This window comes from Mycteria americana, chromosome 2, assembly GCF_035582795.1.
Source record: "Mycteria americana isolate JAX WOST 10 ecotype Jacksonville Zoo and Gardens chromosome 2, USCA_MyAme_1.0, whole genome shotgun sequence".
Lineage (NCBI taxonomy): Eukaryota > Metazoa > Chordata > Aves > Ciconiiformes > Ciconiidae > Mycteria > Mycteria americana.
Window position 1 is genome coordinate 69,643,795 of NC_134366.1, and position 21,092 is coordinate 69,664,886.

Sequence of the window (21,092 nt, forward strand, 5' to 3'; positions counted from 1 at the left end):
ACTCCCCTGCCCCTTCCCAGGGGCACCAGAGCAGGGTACGGGGCTGCCTCCTCGCCTGCCTTTGAGATCTCGCCATCTACATCAGGAAATTGATGTAATGTTTTGTGGGGATCAGTCTGCTGGTTCGTGCAGAGGTGTTTGATATGGGGGGGAGAGGGGGGTTAAATGCCTTGAACAGGGCTTGGGCAGAATGGAGATGCTTAAGCCGAGCCACTGAGCCCAGGGGGGGAGCCAGGAACATAAATGATACCCCTTTGAGGTCCTTTCTTCAGCTGTGCATCCTCAAAACATGTCTGATGTACCTGTGAAGAGGCAGTGATCAGGAGGAACACGCCGAGGTGGGTAAGGAAACCTTTGAGGTCTCTGTGACCCTGTTCTGAGACACTGGCAGAAATGGGAATAAGGGGGTCAGTCCCTTTCTGCCACAATGAAATCTCCAACCATGCTGCTTTGAGAGAAAAGGCACTACCGGGGATGCTTGGTACGCCTTGCCCGTAGCTCTGGTGTGGCCAGTCCTTCACATGTCCACGGCTTGTGCAACAAGCCCAGGCTGTGCTGTGGGATGGGGAGGGAACCTGCCTTTTCTGTGGCTGGGCAGTTGGTTTTCAGCCAGAGCTTTTGCTGTCAGTCCTGTCTCAATGAAGAACAGCAAAGGTTATGGATGACTGGATGTGCTCTGCTCTCTTTCCTCCTTGGGGATCATACAGGGAGGGAATGAGCGAGGGGCTTTATAGACTTGTAAGGACACAGTGAGCCTTGTGTGCAGCTTGTGCCTCCAGCTACGCTGTCATCGTATTTGTCTCTGAAGGGCTATTAAAGGTGGTATTCCTGAGACTCTGTAGCTCTCAACAGGGAGTCAGCCATCTCCTCATGCTGCAAACCTTCCCAACCTCAGGTGTTTTCAGGGCCACAGACCTGGCCACATTTCTGAGCAGGTTCCAGCTGCTAGTTCTTCCACCATCGCTGGTGAGACTGAAAAGCCCTATTTGCTTCCCTTCCTATCAGCTGGCAGGGGGTTTCTCACCTGTAGGTAGCTGCATGTACCAACACACCATCCACGCTGCCTCCTTCACTGATGCACTCTTCAGCTAGCACTGCCCTCCCTCCATCCTGCCAGCCGTGTGTCTCCCAGGCCAAAGTCATGCAGGGTGTGGGCTCTGCTCACCAGGTGGAGGGAATAGTTTATTTCTCAGGTGTTTTTCAGGTCATTAATTGGACCAGTCTGACTACAGATACTGGAACACCTTGAGATTTGTTTTGGATTATGTTAAATCGATTGGCTGCCTGATGAGTGCCAAGGGTAAACACTTGGGACAGCCATATCCCGACTCCTCCGCACCGTAGAAATGCACCTCTTTGGCAGAACAGACCTTAAATATTGGTTTGAGGGGGCAAGCCAAGGGTGAGGAGGGTGGCCAGGCTCTGCCTGCCTCCCCTCGCCTCCGTCACGCGTGTGAACCACCCTGCCACCAGCGGCAGCCATGGAACCCTGGTAGCAAGGGACAGATGTGGGCAGTGCCAGGCAGCTGGTCATGAGCTGGCTGTCAAATGTGATGCAGACTGGGAGATGCACAAATGCTCAGCTCGATGGGTTTGGGCAGAAAATCAATCTCAACCCCTGAACATCTGTCCTTGACTCCTGCAGCCCCATCTTGTGTGGTGGCAGTGGAGGGCTGGCAGGGCTGCTGGTGCAGAAAGTGCTGGTGGTCTGGGGTGGGTGCTGCACCAGGGAGATTTTTTTTTTTTTGGTTGGGGGATGTGGGTGACTTAGTGGGTGGCAGATGGGTGGGTGTGACCCAGCACCAACAAAGGCACAGAAATGATCTGGCTTCCATCAGTAAAGGCGTGAAGTGGCACAGCCTGAAAACTTGCTGGTTAGCATTGTGTGTGATGCTCTACATCTGTGGTGAGGTCCAGGGGGTTATGCAGATGTTGGTTATCAGCCTGGGTTTGCTGGTGGGTTGCTGTGAGGAGAGGAAGGATACGCTTGTAATACCATCTTCTTCTAACTAGCTACTGTGAGGAGTAGGCAGGGGTGCAGAGCGACTCCATGATCATGGGACCAGCCTCGCAGATGCTCTGTGTCCTGCCTGTCCCAGGAGGCGCTGGGAATTACTTTCCTGCAGCTCCACCACCCCGCCCCATCCTTGTATGCTCCACACATCTCCTTTCAGCCCTGCAGCAGGAGAGTGATGTCTCATTCAAGATGATCCCCCCTCAGAAGAAAAGCAGCAATGGGGATTGCTTTTTTGTCCTTCAGCAGGGCTGTAAAGCCTCTTTGAGCAGTCAGGCTAAAGCTCATCGTTCAGCCACTGGTGACACAGCTCTAACTGCCTCAGGCTCACACTGAAGGCAAGGGCTGGCTCTTGCCAGAGCATCTCCTGACCCCAGGAGATGCTTTTTTTCCCCAGGAAAGTAAGTTTTCTTCCCATAAGGTGCCTTTCCTCCAAGGTGCTGCCTTACATGCTGTTGAGGGAAGGCTCCGTATTAATGGGCGAATTAACTTCATTGCATCTGAAGGTTCATAAAGTTTTGCTGCTGCTTCTTCAGCCTTCCAGCAAGTACGCAGCCCTGGTCCTCGCTGTCAGGCCCAGGGCACCTGAGAAACCTCTGCCAAGGTGTGGGCAAGGGAGCCCGTCAAGGCAGTGCTGTTGGGCTGAAGCCACTAAAGTAGCACAATCTTATTCATGGATTTCCGTTCTTGTGTCTCTCCTCCACCTCCTTCTCCCTGGTGTGACTGGGTGCCCGTGGCTCAGCGCCTTCCGTGCCTCCCAGTAATTAGCAGGCTGACGCATCAGTGGTGCTGCAAATAGGCCCCAGATTGACAGGGAAGGTCCCAACCCTGCCATTTCTGTTTGGGGCTGCCAGGCAGCTGCGCCAGTGTTTCATTATCACTTTGGGAAAAGATAATGTAGTGACAAGCTTTTTTGTGCTGTGGGTGGGGGTTTTTTCCTTTTCTTTAAAGCCCTGTGACAGCTTACACTGCTGTGAAAACAAACAGCTGGGACTATATTTTCCAACAAGCTCTTCAGACTACGTGAAGAAGCAAAGGATGTATTGCTCTTTATTTTCTACTTAAAACAAACAAACCAAAAAACCAATCCCCAAGCCCGCAGATGGGTTAGTTTTATATGCATATACCCAAGAAGCCACATTTTGGCACACAGGTCAGCCAAGAAGATAAAACAGCTTGTCAGATAGCGGAGCCTTACTTTTTTTTTTTTTTTTTTTTTTTTTTCATTTTTCTGGTCTAACTAATCCATCATTGCTAATTCAGTAGGTGAGAGAAACGGGCCAGGACGTCTTTGCAGGCCCCGTGACTGGGGGAGCCTTCCACTCTGATGCCCTGTCACTGGGGGTTGAGCTGCCTCCTGAGGTTTTACAGTTTGTACTCTTTGACAGGAAAACTACTACAGAGACACCATGCAGGGGGAGATCTGGCATAAGGCAGTTTCTACAAAGCAACTGCTAGATAATAATGCTATTAAAGAGGAGAGGCGCAACTGGCAGCCACTGTCCTAAGCTGCCGGGTGCTGCAAGGTGAAGGGGACAGCAGAGAAAGCAGAGGGAAGTGTGACAAGTTAAGCAGCCCTCCAAACCCAGCCCCTGCAGATGGAGGTAGCTCCTTATCTGCGCATATGTGTTATTTTGGCTTTATATAGTGAGAGAAGTCACAAGGATAGGTGTCTGTATCTATGTCTCTGTATAGTTATCGCCTGCTGCCTAACCCTAGCTTATCTCATAGCTACAGCTGGATTTACAGCAGCCCACTTGTAGCTGTTGAAGAGAAGCAGTGGCTGAAGACAGGTCACTACTGCTCCCTGCGTGCAAATCATGGGCTGCTCTGCCAGGCAGAGGCTGGGTTCCTGCACCTGTGAATAGACCTGAAACCAATGAAAACAAATGCGGGAAAAGTGAATAATTTCACCAGGAAAGAGACTGCTGCATCAAAACACCCTGATGGGACAGGGCTCAAGCAGCACGCTGCTGCCTAGCTGTTACCTGACACGCAGCACGCGTACTTCCACCTTTCTCTCTAGCCTACCCTATTTTGACTTTACAGAGAACTATTGTGCTAGTAAAGCCCCAACACATTTAGCTAGCTACAGCTGAATTTCTACAGATTATTTTCAGGTCCCTGCCTACAGACCAGAAATAATGCTATTAATTCAAAAAAGGAGCAGCTGCTCTCAGTGGCAGAGGGCCATGAGTGGCACATGGGGCTTTGCGAAACAGAAATACTGCCCCTTGCTTGCAGCATACTTGAAGTTTTCTTCTGTTAAAGCCTACCTAGAGAAAAACATCAAGCTTTCTCAAAGCTGGAAAACAGATGTTAGTCAGCTGGACAGAGAAATTTCTTGTGTGTTCTTAAGAACCAGCTAGTCATGAGTCAGGCTTTAGCTGCAAACTGTTCAACAGGACCTATGTGACCAGAGAGGAAAGCAATGCTTCGCACTAAGCAATGTACACGAAAAATCGCCTGGGAAAAGCAGCAGTAAAGAGGTCTTCAGTGTTAATAAAAGGTGAAGGTTAAAAGAAAAGCGATTTGCCCACACTCTGGCATTGTGTTTCATTCTGCAGGACTATGAGAGCGGGAGGCGGTTCAGCAGTCAGACTGGTGGGACAGCTATCACCACAATGCTGGAGGGAAGGAAGAAGTACAACAGGGGAAAAAAACCCAGAATCTCATAAATCACCATCACATAGCTTGATCTTTACTAATAAAGCCAAAGAACAAAACATCAGCATTTTTTTCCTCTTTTTCTGCCCAAAGAGCATCTCCATTTTTAACACTACTGCTTTTTGCAACAGATGGACTATTACACACGGACAAAGCAAACCAGGGAATATTAAGACATTTTCCACATTTTAGTTTGATGTGATTTCTGAAAACAATGCCTTGATGAAATGCATTTTTTCACCTTCACACAATATCCTTTCTTAATGGGCCACCTAGATATCACAACGCTGTGACGAACAGAAAGGAAGAGCCACGGGGAAAGTCGTCAGGAAGACGAGGCAGACGCACTGTCAGACGTTTCCTGACTCAATACGTTATGTTTCCAGTCTTGCTCAATTCCAAGAGGATTCTGCGGAGAAAGATGGTGCCAGGCCCCACCGCAGCAGAAGGCTGGCTACAATACAGAAAGAGCTGGTAGCTGACTTGCTCATTATTTCAACAGGTGCACTCAAGCATCTTGGAGATCTGCTCAATATTAAGCTGTTCTAAGTGTGTATATACCTATATATTTTTTAAACCAGCAAGTTTTAATTCCACTTGGGCTCCAGCCAGCCAAAATCACCTCCCACAGGTGCCATTCCAAGCTCAGCAGCCAAGAAGGCGTATATGTATATAATCACTGAATGAAAAAACTTGCCTGTTGACCCCCTAGTTAAGCAGTCAGTACAACACACGCTTGGGATTTGCCGGGAAGGCCAGTGGCCTCTGTTCTGTTTACAGGTGGTTCCTGCAAACCTGGCAAGCCCCTTCCCTGTTAACCCACCCCACATGCTCTGCGGTCACAGCGGAGGGGAAGGAAAAAAGGGGTGGGGGTGATGTGAAACAGGATCAGAGCTGCCATCTACCTCCTTTGTTAGAATTTCTGTGAGACTTCACCCTGGGCAAGTTTCCTCCCTGGCTTATCTATGGGCAGGATCAGTGATCCACAGGCTGAAAAAAGAAACACAGTTAGACCTTAGCATGCTTGCCACGGAGGAACATCTCATTTGAGATGGCCTCTACTGGTACACTCTGTGCATTGCCTCCTGTAATCAGTTCTTCCCGTTCCTCACTGATCCCTCCGCTTTCTGCAGCCCTGCTCTGCTTTGCTTCACCCCAGCTGCCTCCCATGCAGCATCCCTCACTCCCACTGCCTTTCAGCATTTTCCCTCATCCCTGGCTGTATAGATGCAGCTGGGTTTGGTGTTCCCCACCTCATCTTCTGCCCTTTTCCAGAGGGGTGGAAAAGTCTCTCCTACTGCTCCTGTGTTTTAGTCCTATCTGACAAACCAGCAGAGGAGCTACACTGTGACATTAAGCTGTCCTTGCACTGGCACTGCTGCTATTTGCCCAGCAAAACTGAACATGAACATTATCAACATCCCAATGGATTTGGCAACAGATACTATAAAGTTCAAGGAAGTCACCTGCTACCATTCAGAGATTTATGCGGGTGCAACAATGCATCTCCAAGCCTGACTGCAAGCACTGGCGCTCAGCAGATGGCCCACAGGTCACATATATCCCAACGCACGCCTGAAAGGTCAAAGTCTCTGCCATCTGTCACACTCCCACCCGATAGAAGGTATCAATTAAAATAAGCACCTGGAATGACAGAGCACAGGGAGACCTGGGGGAAGGATGACAACAGAGCTTGAGCGAGTGAGAGTGCGCTACACTTACCTACCTTTCCCAAGCAGTAAGCGTACTTATGATCTGGAACACATAAGCCTGCTGTAGGTGTACTTACAGTATGTCCCACTTCTCCCAAACCAAGAGCCTGATACTCAGGAGCACCTTGAGGCAGGTCTAGTATTTCACAACCCCACCACACTGCAAGAGGAACCAAAGCACTAGCAGCACAGTTAAAACTAAGGGCAGAGGGCTTTTTCTGTTTGGATTTTAAGATGAAATCAACTTCAATTAGAGCCTCTAGCAATGGTTTCATATTGCTCATTAATCTTCTGCAGCTTCCACAAGCAGCTGTTATTTATTGCTCCTATCATACTATAGGGGCTAAATGCAGCAGGGCTGGGAGAGGGAGGAAAGGGCCCAGAACAAATCACTGCCTTGGTTTGGAAGCAACACTCGTCCCGACTTAACAGCATGAGAAACTGCCCTGACACCCTCCCTTACTCATTTGTATACGAGATGCTGCAGGACAGGTTTATTACAAATCCACATACAGGAGAGGAGAAGCACAGTTATGCTGTCCCTGCTCTGCTCTTGGTGCCAGCGGGAGGTTAGTATGGGTGACTCCACCTGCAGTTTGTTAAGCTCATACCATGGGATGGGGCTTTGCAGAGGTGGGGACAAGCATCTCCACCCTGCTGTAAGTGCCTAACACACTAACCAGGTGCAGGTATCAAAGGAAGCCGCTCTTTCAGGCTTTCAAAAAAACCTCCCACAACAGCAGCAAAACAAAAGTCAGGTCCCTTCCAGCCTGCTAAGTTTCTGAAAACTGAGATGGCCTCATACCTCTTCATCAAAAAAGGCTCATCTCCATCACCTTAGCTTCTAGGGACTGTGGAGAAAAATGCAGAAAAATATGAACATAAAGACATTTTTCATCTCTTTTTAAAGTTGCCAGCTCACCGGTGAGGCTGGGCACTGTCCTGCAGTGAACTCTGGCATAAGGTGGAACTTTCTGGGTAACCACGCTGCAGAAAGCTACACTGCTGTTATGAGTCATGTGCGAAGGTACAGGACAGAGATTCACACAGAGACCAGCTTTTTGCTAACAACAAAAGACTTGAATCAACAGACAACACCAATAAACGTGCAGAGCATGTCAAAGACCTGAAGAAGACAAATACAACAGAAGGGAGAAAGTTCAAAACTTGACTTCTCTTGTCCTACATCTGAAGGTGTCACTTTAACAGAACTTAAACGTGGCTTCTCCTGTTCATGCTTTAATGACTTCATGGTCCTTTGGGGCGGGGAGGTGAGAAAAGGTTTACGGTCGAGTTGGTTCAGTAGCAGAGGCACTAAACAGTCTCATCTCTTTTGGCATCAGTTTCCATTCAAAATGATCTTTTAGCTGTCCTGTTCCACTTTGTTTTCCCTCCTTTGAGGTCCAAGTTCAAACGCTGGAAACTGGGAAGTCTCCGGTACTGAAATATCTGAGAGGAAGTGAATAGCTCCAGCCATGCCTAAAACATAACGAGAAAGAGATCTTTGTGCATCTTTGACATTAAAATAGCACAGTTGACAGCAAAGGCAACAGCACCTGTTTGAACACCTCGTCACCAGATCTTTTTTTGAACAGGTGAACTTAGGGCCTATAGAAAGGCAAGTTCATCTGTACTTTGCCCAGGAAACCAAGTTTCACTTGAAAAGATCAAAGGCAAGAACCAAGATCTCTCTGCTGCCATCTTTTCAGCTGCACAACCTCAATGCTACTTCAATTAAGAAAAAGTAAATCCCAATTTGGACTGTCCCTCAGAATCTGAGCAGCTCTTGCTCGTCATTTCACTGGTGAAAAAACAAAGGCGAAACTTTATTATACTTGTGATGTACAGATTCATAAAGAGGTCATCCACAGCCTGAAGCACTAACACCAGCATCACCTAATAAAACTCTTAGGGTGACAGACAACAGAGGCACCCTACAGCAGGGGAGCATACAAATGAAAGCTCAGTTTTATGATCAAGCTAAAATCCTATTTTATCAATAGCTAAGCACATACAAACAAAGGAACCTTCCTGAAATACAGCATCTGATGCAAATGAAATGATTAAGACAATCCTGTAAGACGCATATGCAACTTCCACTGAAAGTGTGCACGTACATGCAGAATTGAACAACTTCAAGCACAACTTTGGCTACAGAACCTCCCCAAAATTAAGACTTTTTTGTCTCAAATTTGATACTTCTAGATTAAAAAAAAAAAAAAAAATCACTGACATCAAAAACCTAAAATAAAAGCTGTATGTCAGCATTAAAGCACAAATCATTCTGTTGTTGCCATTACTTCACCTTCTCAACAAATTTCAAAGTTTTTATACCACAGATTGTATGCCTGCTTTTTCTACAAGTGCATGCAAAGGAGCTCTCAGGAATAAGAATACTTATACTCTTCTCCCTTAAATATTAAGACAATAACTGTGTATTTAGAAGGGATGCATATAACTACTGCTCTCTTGTGTTCACACCTTGAATTGCTTTATTTGTAAAATAGTCCTATTCGGTCTGCTGTAATTTCACGTATTTGTGATAGGTGGCACACTAGGCTCATTGTTCATGAAGTAGCAGCGTTACTTTAAATCCTGCTTGGGTCTATGATTCCTTGCTACTGTGTTTCTAAAACATAACGATGAGATAGGGAATAGAAAATAAGCTACAAATAAAAAAAATACAAAACTCTAGGAAAGTATTTAGGAACATCTTTGAACTTACGGAAAAGCCCCTAAGAACTCTGCATTTCTTTTCTGTTCAAGTGATTTGCCTTCATATTAAAACTAGCTTTTTTCCTTGCCCAGACTTGTGTTTGCTTTAAGCCAAGAGGCATCAGTACAGCAGAATTTTATTCAAGAATGACAGTGGCACTGGCTTTACATTGGAAACTGCTGAAATGCAACCAAAAGTGCAAGTCATGGTCGTGAATTATTTTCTTTTGTCTTTTTCTCCCCCCCCCTCCCCACCTTCTTTTAGGCAGAGGTAGTGGTAGGGGGTGGGTCTATTTTTAATAGTAGAGGAACCCACCAAAGATTTCCCAACCCCTAAGCATGTGCCAAAACTGCAAGGTTGCCCTTCTTTCCTGTATAATACAATACCATTTGCAACACCATGACTTTACCTTCAAAGAGAGAATAAGGTCGGTCAGGAATACGACATCCATGTGCACCATACTCCAAACACCATTCAGCAAACTGGGAAAAAAGTTGAAAAAAAAAAATTACTTTTTTATTTAAGACTGTTAAATGCAAGCTTGAGTATCTACATATCTTTAATAGCTACTAAATGTGAAGTAGTATAAGCAGAGACACAACACAGGAATCACTGTCCGAGATCAATTTGTCCCACTTCCAACTGTGACAAGGCTGCAATTAGGTTTTAGGATATATATTTCCACAGCACAAGTTTCAGTTTCATAACAATGTAATTAGGTGGGCTGTACTTAACTTCCGTATTCTGTAAAGCAGCCCTGCTACACGTCAATGAAAAATGCTGCAAGGACAGATATATTCAGTTTCAAGGGCAACATTTTTCTAATACTATAATATGACTATAATATGACAGTTTCTTATCTGTCTTGGTGCTTAATTTATCCACGTGCTCAGGACGCAGGGTTGTTAATTGCATTTTGGTTTTCTTTCACTTCCGTGCACCAATTTAGAGTATTAAATCTCCAGCTGCCATTACTTAACTTTATTTATTGCTCTCCCCAAGCCTTACGAAAAATCATTATAAATACAGTTAGACAATTATGGTCATCAATATTTTCTTGCAGAAGATGGAATACCATTAAAAAGAGTTAACAGTGTCTTTCTAGTGTTTGATCAACACTGCTGCAGTAGCTACATTAGTCATGCATGACTTATGAACCACACCTGGATCAATTTATTAGCAACCATCTATTTCTCCTTTATGGCTCCCCAGAGCATACAGGGGGCCACAAGTTCCCCTGGCATTTCTGTGCTTGGAAGCAAACCACTGCTTATGCAAAATACAGTGTGAAGATTCCTGCAAGGCAAAGAACTGAGAGATCTCTCCCTGCTCCCCCTACAATTTGGGTAACCTGTTAGCGAACAGATCATCCTACTAACTAAAGGGTGCCCTGGCTCTAGAGTTGGAGCTATATGGGGTGTGAGCATGCCCCCCAGAGTCATCAATCTGTTCATCAGGAGGATAAAGGGTGGCATCTCCTCCCTTCTTCCGCCCAACTCTGTTCTGTTTACACGTCTATTGGGGGATAGATTTTTCTTCTTTTGGTAGGAGTGTGTGCATGTGTGTGAATGTCTTGAGGAAACCCAGCAAAAAAACCCACAAACACATTGTGGCCCACACTGTTATTGAGAACTGATGAAACATTTTTCGGCCCCCCCCAGGTATAACTCTTCAAACCAAGGTTTAATTCTCCATGTAATCTTGTCTTATATGTGAGGACAGAACATGTTTATGGTATGTTTCTAAACTACAATCAATTCTTGCAACATCCACATCTTATTACTAGCCTTTATTATTACTGCCAGCCTGGGAACTGCAACAGAACTTAAAAAAATGCACCCCAGGCTATTGAAGCACAACCATCATTTGCAAGTTCATAGCTTCAGCACAACTCACAGATCCAGTAAGCCACACTAGTATCTTTGTTAAACCAAGGGGAAAAAAAAAATCTTCTAGCAGGGAGACTTCTGCCATTATTTCACATAGACTGGGCATGCTTGCCATTAGCAGTGGTTTAATCACAACGCTGAGCCGCACAGGGCTTGGATGCTCTCTGCTGCCTGTAGCCCAGGATGCCACAGCCCCTCTCTCCTCTCACAGGCAGGCCAGCTAGGAGCAGCTCAGCCTCCTGGGAGCCTGTCTGATAATGCTGGAGAAAAGCTGCAAAGCCGAAAATGAGAAGTACAAACCAGGGGTCTCTGTGAGCCATGGCCTTTCAAGCTGTTCTGGTTCATTTGTGAAACAGTTTCATGGCTCTCGAGAGGTAACCAGGGATTCCTGGCCAGACTCCTTCCCCTGGGCCTCATGTTATCGGTGTGAGCAAACCCCCCTGGGAGGGGAGCCACCTAGGTCTCTCAGTTACATGCCTTTAGGTACCAACATAACTGCATGCTTGCTGCCCTGCATGCTCTGGCTCAAAAAGAAAAGATTTCAAGAATGCCAGACAAGCAAATTCCTCTGCCTGTTTCAAGATTTCCCCTGCAAGAGCCCGAAGGGCCTGACCGAGTGCTGGGGATGCTAAAATGCAGAATGGCTGCAAATACGCTGCCAGACCTGACTATGCTGGGCACCTCCAGCAAACAGTCTTTGGCCACTGTGCCACATCTTCCTTCTCAAAGGGATTTCAGGTATGTAACTGAGTCTCTTCCTTTTTTGGCTTTGAAATAGATATGCTTGCTTTTCTCTAGCTTGGTATGGAAGAACGTTAGGGCTCTCTTGGGCCAGAAATGCAGCACCAACAAGAGTTGCAAATGCTGCACAGAGCCACAGAAGATGTGCTAGCATGGAGGATGACAGGGAGAGCCCAATAGCTGTGCCGACAGCAATGCCTGCTTGGTGCTGTGGCTCACACGTCAGCAGTGGGGGACATGTAACTAAGTCACACATCTGCTGTGGGAGTGTGAGTGGTTTATTACATTCTCTAGGATGCAGGTATGCTTACAGGTGTCCTCATGGCGTGATGCTTTGGTAAATGTGAGACAAGCAGCGACTTTTTAAAGCTCTGGTGACAGAGGACAGGCTGACGGTGGAGATGAATACAATAGCTTTACATATGGCCAGTGCTCATCTGAAAGCACCTAAGAAGCAACTCATCAAATTTCCCATTGCAATACTTTTCAAAAGGCCTCAGCTAAATAGCTATGTATGCAATATGAAACCTAATATCAGTGAATTAAGCTGGAAAAAACCCAACAAAACAAAACAAAACCAAACCAAAACCAAACCAAAACCAAAGTCTCATGAGATGAGGAAAAAGAGGCAGAGAAAGCCTTCTCCTTTGGCAACTGCTAGCATAGTCAAGAGCTGATAGCAGAACCTGGACAATTCCAGTGGAAAAATTCTGAGTGTGTCTTTCTCTGCAATTTGTATTAATGAAAAAAAATCTAAGTGAGCAATTTAATAACTGCAATTCAGAGCTCTAAAAGCCCCAAACAGACACTAGTCTGAAAACAAATAATTACAAAAGACTACAAACAGTATCGCTTGAGGAGCTGAGGATGACAGTGGATGTCTCAATGGAATAATTACCACCACATAACATTAGCCTGTTATTGTTCAGGCAGGCTGATTTTCAGACTGTATTTTCTTCTGAATATGTGTTTAGTTCCTCCCCCCTTACAGAACATTTGTGCGTTTCACTCTGCATATTAAGACAGTGCGTGCCCCACATACAAAGTTGAAATCGTCCAGTCAAAGTGTGAGTAAAGGGGAGCAAGTGACGGGACAGCTCTAGCACACAACAGCCTACTCCGATTACAGTTTACTCCTGCATGGGCGTTATGACGTGAAAGGGAACAGTAATTTTGTTGGGATGCTGCAGAGCTCACCTTGCAAGCTCGGTAGAGGTACTTTTTGTCCTGAGTTAGATTATAGAGAGACAAGAAGGAGTAGCCATTGCCAGCAGTACCATGGCAGATCCCGTATCCTTTTCTCAATAAACCTCTCTGCCAGATGACATCACTACAGTCCATAGCATCTTTCAAGTATTTATCCTCTTTAAAGGTCTGTGGAATAAAACCAGAGAATAAACACACATAAATTGAACTACTAATGAAAACAAAAGGAAGCTGGACCTGAGAAATGTTTCGCTGTTGGCGTGGGGGTTTCATATGCAATTTATTTTGAATTTTAATAATCCATTCATCATAGTCTTGACTTTCTTTTCTTAATAAGTTGTTTCTCATTTCTCTGCATGGAAAAAGAAAGAGCTTTTAAAGTTTTTGTTTCCAAAATCAGGACCCCACCCCAAAAAAACCAAACTCAAGTTCCAAGACCCTTGGCTCTACAACCTGTAATCTATTAGAAGGGTATGTGGTCCTTTTTTGCTTCTCCCCTTGATTCCCAAATCACTACATCACTTGATTTGAAACACAGAAATGTAATTCTTGCCTCCAAGAAACGTAACACAGAATACTGGCCATCACATCTGGTCCTAAAGGGCTAGGTCCTGGTCTTTCTGAGTAATTCTTGCTGGTTACTCACCGTCTGCCTTCAATTCCATGTTGAAAATGCATGAGAATGTCTCTTTGCATAGCACAGGGCTCTTTTATCTGTCACAAGTACAAGCAGGAACTCCATTACCTTGATTAGTATTTGTATTGGAACTACTCAGAAGTACTAGCCAGCTTGGGCAAAGGACCGATTTTGCAAAGTTTATTGCAACCGAAGTGCATTTTGGACACAAGAGAGCCCATCAAGGGAGCAGAAAACAAAAGCAAGTAGTTTAGCTGAACACCACCAGACTTCCATCTTTATAAGACTACTTTTTTGCTCCCCTTTGCCTAAGTCACTCTACAGATCAACAAGACAAAAAAGAATAGTAATTGATGCACTACTGTAGACTTAGTCCTTTAGAGATGGCATCCCCTGCAAGGATGCTATTTAATAAGGTAATAGAAGCAATTACCATGCAAGATTCTTAAATCCACAAGCTTGATAAAGAAAGTCCCTCTCTCTGAACAGGGTTTGTCAGCTACTTAGCCGTAACATTTCAAATGAAGGCCTGGCAACATCATTTGATTTCCAGGACAAACACTGCTGTCTGTTATCACAAGTCCCTGTGCTTGGTATGAAAGCACAGCCAGCAAAACATACTCCAATTTTTCTTATTGCTTCTTCAAAAAGCAGATTATAAAGACTAAAAGAAAAGCATCATATGCCCCATCATCTTAAACATAAAAAGAGGCCAGAAAGGAGACTGCTAAACAGAATTTGGTCCTATCCCTCTTATCTCCTGCAAAACATTTTGTGCTAGGGAAAGCATCGCATTGACAAAAAAGGGGGGGGGGGGGGGGAAGAAGTCTGCAGTGTTAAGTCAACCTCCTACCACAGCCCAAAGTAAAAGCAACTGTGACTGCTGCTACATTCAGCAATGCTGCAAGAGATTTACAGTTCATATTTCAGGTAGCAGCATGAGTAATTATTCCATAAACCAAGCCTGCTTTTCATCAGCCCACCCAGAGGCCGACCAGGGAATCTGCCAAGGAGGGCTGTCAAGAGCAGGAATCAATTTGCATAAATTTAATTAAATGGCATACTTTCAAATGTCATGCAAATCAGAAGTGCACAACACAAGAGAGATAGCAAACCTAGTTAAGGATGGAGAAGACCAAACAGTAGGCTTGTGGCAGCTCAGTGGTTATATTTATGCCCTAGAAGGGGCCTGGAATCTTTGCTCTGACATTAAGTTCTCAAGGGCTATACGTTAATAATGGAGTAATTTATGGAAGACATTCTTTGGCAAGACACATGAACCTACGTTTTTGAAAACCAACATAATTCTTAAAACTCTTGGGATGAAGATTCAAAGAATTTAGGTCAATGTTCTCACACCCAGGACTCTGATATCAGATTGTTTAAATAGATGGCCCTTTTCCAAGAAAGCCTAAAGTCTAGTAGCTACTAGCACCCTGAGAAGCAATTTTACCCACTTATTTCCTCTTTACAAACATACCTATATAAGTGTTGTGAGAATTTTAGGTGCCTAGCCTAGGGTTCTGGTTTGAAAGTCTAGATTTAGAAAGATGTAAAATACAAGCCTTACAATCTAACAGGCCTGCATACAGGTGTCTCTGTAAAAATAGAGGTCTATATGAACACAGAATGATTCACCTTATAAGCTTGCATGAGCATGTGGATGACTCCGGGGGCACCATGGCACCAGTGAACCAGTCTGTCAGTCTCATTGCTCAGTGACGATGGGTAATTCCCCGATCTGAATTTTTTATGACGCACATAGTCAATGCTTGGCTTCACCAGCTCTGCCAGGGTCTCCTGGTCCACGTTTGCAATTGGCTAAAGAAAACATTAAAAAAAAACCATCACCAAAACCATAAACAGAAGTAGTAACAAACTGCATCAACACTTAATTCTATGATCTATTTTCAAGTACCCCACATATGTGCCCTTGATCCAAATACTTTGAATCACTTCATACAGATTTAATTAATGTCTGCTTACAATACCCTTGTGAAGAGCGTTTTTACAGCTACTGTAGAAACAAAGAAATTGGGGCACCAAGTTGTTACCTGTCTTACTGGAGGTGACACAGAAAGACTACGGAAGAACTGAGAACAGAATATGGATTTCAAGAATCCCAGGCCTCTATACCTTAAAATAGAGAGAACACTTACAGGAGAAAGATGGTTTTACAGATATGTTGCTCATAATACACACTTAAAACACAATGGGTTATACATTTTGTTTTAAAAATAACTAACGTAGACAAACCTGTCCTATTTCCCAATAAATGAAGAAGAGTGTATGTAGTGGCATACCTGGCAAAGGTTTATGAAGGTTAAAGTTTTCCATCATAAACAAAACTCCCTGAAGCTATAGGCTATAAATCTGCATTTCCAATTTCAGGAGCAACAGCTACTTCTCCAGGTAGCTAAACATCTTTGTACTACAAGCTCATCCTTAGGTTGCTCTGCTGAATTTTCTTTCTCATTTCTTGTATTTAGTTTACATCTCCGCCAAAAGGAGAATATATCCATCAACCTGCATGCTGCTTGTAAGTAAATGTTTAGAAGCAGAGTATCTGTTGGGTCTGCAGTTGTTCTTAGTTGGTATTCCCTCCTCTACCAGCCCATTTTACAGTATTTTCATAACAGAGCTCTCTATTTTTACACACCCTACAGGATTTCTGGAATTCATGTAAGCTGTGGGAACAACTGCAGAAATTGGAGCCTACAGGAGCCTAATAACTGAGCTTATTTTTTTTAATAACTTGTCTTTGTTGCTGACTCAATGTCATACAATTTCACTGTTTCCCACCAGCTCCAGCACATTTGCATTCAATAAGTGAGCACACTGCTACAATTGACAGTCTTACAGCCAAATGAAGGAAGACTTTCAATAGCTCTATTTTCAGTAACCTGTAAAAACCAAAAGCCTCTATTTTACCTCAGCCAGCAAAGCTTTGCCAGACTTGTAGCTACCAGGTCCCTCAAACTCCACCTCTGCACTTTTCTGAGTGGAACAGAAACCTCCACACTGCTAATCAGAAGTACACCTGAATACAGATCAGCTTATCATGAAAAACACCCCAGAGCTGATCAGCCCTCACTCAGACACTGACCTGTGGGGTTGGGAGGCTCTGGGGGAAGCTTTGTTTCAGGGCTCTGATTTCACACTGCACCCCTGCAGCAGAAGGGAAAGCAGATGGGCACCAGCAATAAATGCCTTCAGTCTTGAGCTGTGCAAGGCAAGCCCAGCCCAGCCCTGCACATCTGTTCTTGGGAGGTAAATCCAGGAAAAGCAGAGCTCGTTCTAAACCTCCTTCTCCCCTTGTGCTTCCAAGAAGATCTGAGTACAAGTGAGTTCTTTGCCCAAGCTGCTGAGGTTCCCAGCACCTACTTCCAACAGCAAAAAATTAACCTACGGGTATGTGACTCTCTGGCCAAGAGCAATGATATGCAAACAGACATTTTTGCCTTAGGGTTAGTAAAAGGGGCTAGGATTAGGGATTCGCTAGCTAGCACTTCAGATTCCCCCTCTACCTCCTGGATGAGTTATTTAACACTGCCGAGCTCTTATTCTTCCAGTACCCTTCTGTAAGTCCATCCAGCAATACATGTTTCCTCATAAAGGTGTTGTACAGAAATGATGATCAGTGACCTTCACATCTCAGGTGCTATGTTGGATGCCCTTTTTTTGTTATCAAACAACCACTCAACAAACCATCTCCTGAATTCTTTCCTGAAAATACAGAAATATTCTCCTCATTTGGCGTGGGAGAGATGGGGAAAGGATGGACTCCGATATGCCATCTTCTGTAGTGGATGACTCAACTCTGCATGACTCACAATATTTAATGTACAGTGAAAAGACAGTAATCTCATGCTGCATAAACAATGGCTTTGTGGTAATTCTTAAAAGCAGCAATTATATGTAAAGGAAAAGATAGTTAAAATTTTAACATGTAGACAGGGTAGCTTCTGCTTAAACCAAAAAGCACTGTGCAATTATTTCTGCCATTAGCCCTGAATAGTAAATGAAGGATGAAAGAAAAGCAGCTTCTTTGAAGGACTGGATGTTTCTCTGAAAATCTAGCAGAACCAGGGAAGGAAAAATGGAAGCCAGGAAGATGAGGGAGCTGGAAGGGGGTGGACCACCTTGTTGAAGAAAGCAGGAAGTGAAGATAAGGGCACAGTAAATCAGAGCAGCCTGAGGCCCCAGTGAGATGATCACTGCAGAAAATGGCTGTAGTGAGGTTAAGACATGCCCCCAGGTAGCAGAGCAGTAGCAGCTTCCACTGCAAAGTCAGCTGCTTTAGCCTCAGCTACTGGTGGAAGTGGTGTGAGCTAATCTGAAACAGAAGGGGAGGTCACAGCACCTTTTGCAAATGAGGAACGGCTGAGCAGTGGCAACACCAAATACCAGCTCAGTCACTTCAGCAGTCAATATTTGTACGCAGCGTCAGGCTGTGAGGATGTACAATCCTTCCACTTGCCTGAAGGAAAGTCATTATGCATGAGCTGGTAAGAAAATTAACATTTACAAAGATGCACAGACTGGTAGCACCTTCAAAAACCAGGAACAGGTACAATCCAAATTTTGCAGCTCTATGGCCATCTTCTATAATGAATCTTAAGGCTCTTTTTCAAGATTGTACAACAGAAATAAGATATACAGGTTTTGAAAAACGTCATAATCCTATTGGAGAATCTCAGGGCAGGGGGGAATGGGTTTAAGTGCGGGAAAGAGGAGGTATACAGAAGAGAGGAATCTCACTCAGGACAACAGAAAGAGGAGAGCAGGGGTCATAAATGCACTAAGGAACATCAGATTCTTGGGGGAAAGAGAGGCGGGATAAAGAACAGGAAGAACATCTAAAGAATAAAAGCATACTGAAGACTAATGTGCCATTAAGGATAGTCTTCCAAAAGCTTCAAGACAGTGGGGAAAAAAAAAAAAAGTCACCGGAGAAGAGAGGAAGGGCATGCAGGGCAGGAGGATAGGAGGCACCAGTGGTGTGCTCATTTAAAAACAGCAAAAAATTGAAGAGTGATGGATGGTGAGTAAGTGAATATTTAGCTTGTCTAACTGCAAGCACCAGAAGAAGCAAGGGGATGAGGGAAGGCACTCCACTGTCTCTGTTGAGGATAGGAAACTTCAGCTCCTGGAATGCCGGTGCTCTGAACCACAACTCAAGGGTTAATTCACTCTAATGCGAGGATACCTGGAGTCGCAGTTTTCTTCTGCTACCAGGGCCTGAGCTAGCATCTCTGCACAGTTCTGTGCTACAGAGTCTAATTCCAAATTGTGAGATCCTGACCCAGCACAACACTGCACATGCATGAAAGCTGAAGATAAGATCCTCTGATGCAAAACAAGAAATCAGTGGTGTTTCACCCCAACCCACGGAAGATGCTCTTACCTGCATGAGCATGTAATAGATCCCAGCCACTCCATGGGCCGCTCCAACGTATTGCTTCCTGTGCCACTGGTACAACAGAGGGCAACGGTCTGTTTTCCGCTCCTCCTTCGAAAAGTTTTTCCCCGATTCAATAATAGCATCTATTACCTAAGAAAGAGAACACACCCCTTCTGTCTGTCTCCCTTGCTTTGATTCAGGGGGTTTTACTTTGTCATGACTAAAACCACAGTAAAGAATAAGCCACAATAAACAGTGATAGGACAACAATTTTCAATTCATTTGGACTTGAATGTTGAGGCAGAAATGGAATTTCTCCTAAATGATGGAATCACTTATATTTCTAAGAGCAGAAATTTAATATATAAATATTTCTAATCACTTTTTTCCAGGCCTGCCTTCTCTGGTTCTGGTATCTACAGAACAGTCATGCATCTTCCCCACACTGAATTCTCCTTCTTTTCACTTAAAGACTTCCACGCTTCTTTCTTAAGGTTTTTTGTAACAATTTCTCATCCTCAAATGCTCTAAAACTAGTTACATATTAGAGCCATTTCTATGGCCAGCCATGGACCCACCCGTACTGGCCTGTCTCGGTCCCAGCTGGGCAGCACAGAAAGGGGGAAGAGATTGCAGGGAAGGATGAGACGGAGTTCCCAGTTCTAGGTCCCTCTCCTCTCCAGCCCCCCTCTCTTAATCCCTTGAATTATGTGAAGGAGTGATTCCAGTTCAACTTCAGTGATGCTGTGGCACTGGAGTGAGAAAAATATCTTACCTCTTTGATAACAGACTGTGGTACAGTATCCGGACCAATTTCAGTATTCAGGTACAGCAAGGCATATAGGTAACCTGCTCTGCCATAAAGCAGCTCATCTGGAAGTTCAGCATCTGTGCTTACGACTGTCCTTTGGAGCTGCAACAACCTGCATCAAAGAAGGAAGGTGGGGAGAGAGAGCATCTTTTCTAGATGTATCTGGACTATGTATCGCACAAGCCACCAATCAAACCAGAAGCAGAATGAGTGCCGAAGCCCCACAACTTCCCTTCAGTCATCCCCAGTTCAGCTGGCTGCCAGGTTTACACACAAGAGCTCTGCATGCATGCCCTCGCTGACAGACAGGCAACTCTGAGCCAGAGCCAGGTGAGTACTAGTGCAACTGTCAGGTTTTTGTGCAGACAGAAACAGAGGTATGGGTGTGTGGGGGGGTTGGATGAGGCTGGAGAACTACTCCAACAAACAGGGAGCACCACCTGGAGCCTCTGGGAATTTCACCTAAGCAAGGACCATTAATTGTAGATGTGTAAGAGGGAAATAATAAAAGTAAACAAAAAAACCCAACACCACCATTCAGCACTCCCCCTCCCTAGACAACACGTCCTCTCAAATGTTTAGCAGCTCAGTTTTGAAAAGGGCACTGCTATTATGCACAAGTGTTTTGCTTGCCTTTAGTGATGGAAAAAGCCTTGGGCTGGCCATCGCAACTCATTTGCTCCACAGAGACTTCCTGCTATTACTCCACCAGTCTGCATTAGAATTGAGGTGGAGCAGAGATCTGTTTTCCTGCCCACTCCCTCCCTGTCTCTTCCTATCTTTTGTGATTAAATTGGCAATTAGATGAAACCATGGAGATGATCACATTTTAAATTGGGGAAGGGAGCAAAACAATTTGGATTAAGACTAAATTAAATTCCCAGATCCCCCCAATAACTATTACTCAGCAGAAATGTTAGCACTAACATCATGCTGGAGTAGAAACACTGACCCAAATGGCTTGTTTATGCTGTCACTGCTTAATACCAGGGAAAAGTCACTCACAAAAAAAAAAGACGTTTTGTATTATCATTCCTGTCTTGGAACTACTCTTTGGACTTGGAGTTAAATTATTTTCTGTTAACCTGTCCACTGTTAAGTTTTATTATTCAAATCATACAACTGGACAGCTACAAGGTAAAAGTTAAAAGTGTAATCATAGATTACATTTTGACATCTATAATGTACCACTCAGCTGGTGTTATGAATGTATTTGTAAACAAAAAAGGAAGAAAAGGAACAAATAATCCAACTAACCTCCTTTTCAGTCCTCTTCCTAGAAATGACTTTCCAAG

The 21,092-nt window shown here is 44.5% G+C and overlaps 1 protein-coding gene across 2 annotated transcripts in view; it reads right to left on the reverse strand.

Moving 5' to 3' along the window:
- Positions 1-4,027: 4,027 nt before the first annotated feature.
- The window catches only part of LANCL2 (LanC like glutathione S-transferase 2), a 35,552-nt gene continuing 18,487 nt past the window's right edge, over positions 4,028-21,092 (reverse strand). Inside the window, exons 4-9 of one of the 2 annotated variants that reach the window (XM_075493716.1) lie at positions 19,762-19,909; positions 18,990-19,136; positions 15,221-15,403; positions 12,937-13,113; positions 9,519-9,591; positions 4,028-7,872 (exon numbers count right to left, since the gene is read on the reverse strand). In XM_075493716.1, the coding sequence (XP_075349831.1) occupies positions 7,757-7,872; positions 9,519-9,591; positions 12,937-13,113; positions 15,221-15,403; positions 18,990-19,136; positions 19,762-19,909 (844 nt within the window). In that variant the 3' untranslated portion in view covers positions 4,028-7,756. The remainder of the gene's footprint in view (positions 7,873-9,518; positions 9,592-12,936; positions 13,114-15,220; positions 15,404-18,989; positions 19,137-19,761; positions 19,910-21,092) is intronic. The other variant, XM_075493717.1, reaches the window with a different exon arrangement.